Source organism: Halichoerus grypus, chromosome 15 (genome assembly GCF_964656455.1).
Source record: "Halichoerus grypus chromosome 15, mHalGry1.hap1.1, whole genome shotgun sequence".
NCBI classification, from domain to species: domain Eukaryota; kingdom Metazoa; phylum Chordata; class Mammalia; order Carnivora; family Phocidae; genus Halichoerus; species Halichoerus grypus.
Genome location: NC_135726.1, coordinates 11049746 through 11055745, shown reverse-complemented (window position 1 = coordinate 11055745; position 6000 = coordinate 11049746). Strand labels below are relative to the sequence as shown.

Below are 6000 nucleotides of genomic sequence, written 5' to 3'. Positions count from 1 at the left end.
CAAGAACCTGTTCTTCAGTGTGGAGTCATTAAAAGTAATGATTTTAGAGCTTTGTAGTCCAGAATGCCAGCCCAGCCTTCTCTCTTACTCACTGTGGCACTCTGGACATACGGCTTAACTTCTCTGCGTTTTAGTCTCTTGGCTATATAGACAGAATGATAGTTCCCTCAAAGATTGCTATAATAATTTAATTAGATAACAAATGACATATAGTATGTGTTCAATAACATTTAATCTCCTTCAATAATTACCTAACATAAATTGTCAACTTGTATCTGTTTTTGCCTAATATATTATATCAGAAAATAAAATCAGGGATATAGGCCTAGGAATACAAGCAAATGCTCAATGACCTTTCTTTTCCCTGCTGTTACTATTTTTTTTTTTCCTAGGGCCTCAAGTTTTAGCCACTGCTGCGAGGTCAGGGAGGAGGTGTCCTCTGATGTGAGGGGCAGTAAGTCCCAGGGTGAGAGCAGTAAAATTGGAGTGAGAAAAACAAAGTCCAGTCTTTGGTACTCTACTTAACTAACTCTATGACCTCTACAAATTATTTAAATTCTCTGTTCTTGTTTTCTCATCTGTAAGTAGGAAAAGAAAAAAACACCTCTTCTGCTTTGTTTGTAGGCAAGAGCCAAACGTATTTGTTTAGCTCTTATGGTTAGACAGGAGGATGCATCTGTCCTTTTTCTCCTTATTTCGTTCATTCCATAGCAAGGGTACTGTTGCTACATATAGGCTTATGCGTCTTCTAATTTGTAATCACCAAGAGATGCTTGAGAACTCTAGGATTCCTGTTCTTCTAAAATCTAGCACATGATCAGTTAAATATCTTCACATTTATTTTAAAGAGATTACTTATCCTCTGTGATACCATGTGATACACTTATTATCTGATATCAACCCCGTTATTTAAATATTTTAATATTCTATTCAAGAAATAGCAGTATTCATGGATCAGCCATTAGAAGAGTAATTTTTCTGTAGTCGGTGAGCTTGTGAATTCAACTTTATTCCTCTCTCCTTTAGAGCATTTGAATTATATCTTTACATTGTTTAGTTTTGGGGTGTGTGTGCGTGTGTGTGGGGGGGGTCCCCTTCTTCAGTATCCCATCATTCTTCATTTCAGGCCTTTTGGGAATTGTTATTAAAGAATTTAAGAATACAGCTGCCTATTCACAGCATGATGTATTCATCAAAATAAATCCATCCAAAGCTTTCGGTTTGTGGGTTTGTCCTCCTGATGCACTAAAATAAGAAATGTTAATTTCTTGCAGACTATTACCAGATGATTCTAAATATCTGCCAAACAGGAATGTCTGTTTCCTTGTGAGGAATTTCCATAATAAAATCCTGGCACCGTAGCTGAAGAGGATAGTTTTATATAAACAGAGAAAAACAACAGCAAGTATTTTCCCTGAGGACAGTTTTAGCTACAATTTACCAATACTGCTTAGTTATTTCTGTCTTCTTTTATGCTTTTGTTTTGAAACATAACGCAGTTTTACCTGGATGCCCTCCCCGGATATTCAGGAATTAGCTCAGTGTGTTGACTGGCTCCGCTAAAGGCAAGACCTCCAGAAAATCGGGAACCTCCACCGCCTCACCCCTTCCCCCCAGCCTCGTCTCTAGAGGGGAGAAAGGGTTAAGGACTGTTGGCGAATAGCGGGGCGGGGAGGGAGCCCCGAGGAGGCCCCGGAGCAGCAGGCCGCCGCCTGCAGGTGCAGCTTCGGTCGGCGGTGCGGCGCGCGCTGGGCTCCGAGCGCCGCTGTGAATTTGGAGGAGGGACCAGGGCCACTGTCGGGGACCGCCGCCGAGAGGAGTGGGCGTGGCCTGGTCGCTGTGGATGCTTGTAAGGGAAGATGCTGGGGGGGGCCTTTCACTGAGGAGTCAGGGCTGTGTGGGGGGTGTGTGTGTGTGTGCCTGTGTGTATGTGTCTGTGTGTGTATGAGACAGAGAGGGAGAGAGAGGAGAGAGAGAGGGGAGGGAAGGAGGGAGAGCAACTGAGAGACCCAGAGGTGCTGAAGACCCAGACAGCGCTCGGAGAGCCACTCAAGATCTTTTGGGGGAGCCCAACAAATGTGAACATGGGGTCTGTCACCGGAGCTGTCCTCAAGATGCTACTTCTGTTATCTACTCAAAATTGGAAAAGGGTCATAGCTGGGAATTCCTGTAAGTATACAGCAAATGATTTAAAACTTGCAGTGATGGGGGGGGGCTTCTCTGCAAAACTTTAATTCTGTTGTTTTTATGATTATTATTTGCAACTGCATTGCTGCAAAGCATGTTGCTGTAAATGAAGCCTCACTTAAAAATCTTGCAGATGTGACTGGCTTTACCCATGTCTGTCTTTCCTCCTGGTCTGGTCAAAATATGCAAAGTGTCATTTCTTTTTTTTTTTTTTTTTTTTTTTGTCCGTGAGCAGACTCTTATCCTCTCTTCTTTGAATATTCATTGAGAAAGCTCAAGTTCTAGTAAAACATTAAAACATTAAATTAGCATCTTAACCAGGGAATAGCCTGTGAATCCTTTTTAAGGATTACTGAATTTTATTGGAATTATGCGTAACAGGAAAACAACTGGCAGACTTTACCTTATGCTGCATTAGCTTAGATTTTTGAAGTTTGCATTGGTAGACAGATAGCTGGCTGCATCTTTAAAATCATGCCAGGCTAATAGCCGAAATGCACTGCAGAATTCAGGAGCAAAACTGGTAGAGGTAAACCCCAGTATTTAGAATTGTGCCCTCACTCCCTAAAGAATGAGATTTGAGTACTCTGGAAAGAGGGGGCTTGATTCCTACATTTTGCTTAAAGGAAAAACATTTAGGTGATTTGTCAGAAGTATGAATTCTTAAAAGCATTATTTTTAACTTTATACATTTGTGATTGAATATTCTAAGTTAATTGATTCAGGGAAGATTTATTAAGACCTATTTCTTATTTAAGTATCACCCAAAATAATTTGGCAGAACTCCCTTCATCCACTTTTTATTAGAGATAGAAAAAGTTTTAAAAGTTATATTTGGCTTAAAATCCCTAAATGGGAGAATTTCCCCCTCCTCGATAAATGATATATAAGCTCTGCAAATTCAACTTTTTATCTCTTTCTCTGATTTAAAAAGAAAAGCTCATTTGCTCCTCTAGAAAGGGCTGTGAGGCCTGTTCAGGAATCGATGCTGCTGCTGTATGACCAGGTTTAGGTTTAGGGAATACACATACGCCAGGAATCAGGCATTTGCTATGGCACAGCCCTGGAACACTCTAAAGCCCTCTGATGTGGGAAAAACATGATAAATGGCCCTTGTGGCACAAGTCAGATGTCCATGCACATTGCGTGGCTACTGTGGTTTCGGGGTCCCATGCAGTATTAACTCATTTAATGGCATGGTGTATCTGTCACTGCAAGAAGAGAATATCCCTCGGATGCTGCACTGTGTTTCAGATTCAGTTTTAATTTGGTTGTGTAAGAATTCCATGAGACAAGGAAAGTTGCCTATTCTCACCTAGTCAGAACCTTGGATGGTTGTAATGGCAGCATCTGAGAAGCATTACAACAGACAGACAGTAACTAAACAGACACACATACCCATGCACACAAAGTTGTGTAGAGAAGGCATAAGTAGTTCATCGTCCAACTACAGAAGTTCAACAAAAAAGGAAGGCACTAGAGGTCACTCTTACAATGTAAAGCACATCACTTGAAGCATCCTTCCCTTCAGAAAAGCAGAGCTCAACTCTGGCCTGGACACAGTCCTGTCTTTCCAAGGCACTGCCTATATTTGGGTTAATAATATATGAATAGGATTGATTGATGGTTGTTTGTGTTTGTTTTCTTGAAGTCCAGTAAAAGGCAGCTCGACATTCAATAGCTTTCTTTTGTAATAGATCTTTTTAGCGAAGGGCAGAGGCGCTGCTGAGACCTGCGGAGAGCAGAGTGTTCAGGAGTGCTTAGCTTTGGCTGGGCCTCGGGCCCACACTTAAAATTGCAACCCTGGTTCTGTATTCTCTCACGTTTGGCTTGTTCCTGAAGTGGTTTAATGCTCTGCTAAACATTTGCAAAACTTAAAGAACCTATAAAATTTTAAATTATTAGGAATTATTTAAATAATAAAGTTGGAGTTCTTGGTTACCATATATATTGAGTTGACAGTTCTTAAAGTGTCAAAAATACAAATAAATGCACTCATCTAATTAAAATCGCATTTAATAATTTCTTGTTAATATCACCTAGATAGTATGCTTTGCAATAATATGTATGAGAAAAAATTCATTTCCCAATTTTTGTTTTATTCTTTAATACTCAGTATTTTTTTTTTTTTTTTAATTTTTGGAAGGAAGCAAGGTCTGCTTACTACCATGTGCTTCATATGTTTTATCTTGTTCGGAAGAACAAGTGTATATGTTTACCATCAAGGTTGGGATTCAGTGTATGGACAAGTGACCATCAACCAGCATAAACATTTGTATTTTTTGTATTTTTAATTTTTTTCAGCATAAGCATTTTTAAAGTGTTACAGTAACACCAGTAATTCTTTTGGACAAGACTTTATTTTAAAACATGAATCAATCTTGAATACCAATGTTAAAGTCAGGGAGAACTGAATATGAATAAAATTAAAGGTCAGTCTCCCAGGTGAATACAAAGACCTTCTCCCTTTACTTACAGCTGATTCACCAAGAGCGATTCTGTTCTCCACTGAGTCAGCCCCCAAGACGACCCACGGCTGCCAATGTGAAAGCTTTCATGGGACAGCACTGTAAACCAGGAACAGCTCAGGGATTAGATGCACTTTAATTTGAATGTTAGTTGATCTAATTAATCAACACGGTAACTTTACATTGGAAGGATTCTGTGCAAATACACACATATACATAAACATGTTCACATGTATGTGCACGTGTATATATGTAAATAAATCTGTATAAACCACCAGATGCACGTGCTCCCACATACTTGGTGGCTTTGCTTACTCCTCACCTGTCTAAAGATGAAATATGTTGAATAAACCACATTCTTTGCCTACTAGCGCCCTGCTTGACACTTCAAAAGCAGTGAACCAGCCGCAGGTCTTTCCTCTTTATTCTGGTCAAGACAAATTTGTTATTATGTTGAGGTGTTCCTTACATGGAAGTTTAGAGACAGGTCCTCCTGGAAGGGCTTGCTCTCTGATACATTGCACAGACTGTTGTTGGTTTCTTCACTTGCTACCAAGAGACATGAATTGAGAAGGGAGATAGCTATTTTTATAGTTATTCTTATGGACCCACAGTTTCTTGCTGAACATTAAGATGTTTTTGGGGGAGAGTTTGACTCACCACAAAAGAAGGAACAGGTGTATGGACTAGTTATTTTTACTCTTGCACATCATGTGACAAAGGCTTTCTGGTCTCCTGAGTCTTAACTTTGAAAATATTTAATGCTCACCAAGTAGCTTATGAATAACTTAATTAAAAGTTAAGTTCTTTCTTTTATCTAATTGGAAAAAAAGGTTTATCTGATATCTACTCTGACAGAATCATGGAAAGGATATGTTAAAATCAGCAATAGATGAAGGTAATTGCTTGAGTGGATCATCACTCTTGTGGGCTCAGGGATGCAATGTGAATGCAACTGGACAGATTCCCAAATTGTTAAAACTCAGCCTTGTAATTCTTTCCTGAAGCTTCCTGCTTTTCCTTCTTCTCCCAAGAATTTGTTCCCATGGCAAAAAATAACTAGACTGTAACAGTAAAGTACTGATGAAAATATAATTATATGATACAATGCATAAATAGCTGGCCTTTGGACATACTGGTGAGTGTGCATTTTGACTCACTTTTCTAACAGCCATACTGATTTGTTTTCTTCAGTTTGGTGCCTTCTCCCCGCCTCTGATTGCATGCATCCCAAATAATTTCTGATAAGGGCAGTCTCCCGCTCTGGGGACGACACAACTCATAGCTAGCTCAGGGTTAAAAATATGACTTTCACAGGACACATAGTGCTCACTCTTAGTAATTA

At 39.6% G+C, this 6000-nt stretch overlaps 1 protein-coding gene across 3 annotated transcripts in view; it reads left to right on the top strand.

Annotated features, from left to right (window-relative positions):
• The first annotated feature begins 1747 nt into the window (after positions 1-1747).
• The window catches only part of CNTNAP4 (contactin associated protein family member 4), a 369439-nt gene continuing 365186 nt past the window's right edge, over positions 1748-6000 (top strand). For 2 of the 3 annotated variants that reach the window (XM_036074809.2, XM_036074807.2), the window contains exon 1: positions 1749-2169. In XM_036074809.2, coding sequence (XP_035930702.1) covers positions 1929-2169 — 241 coding nt within the window. In that variant the 5' untranslated portion in view covers positions 1749-1928. Of the gene's footprint in view, positions 2170-6000 lie in introns of all 3 variants that reach the window. The other variant, XM_078063784.1, reaches the window with a different exon arrangement.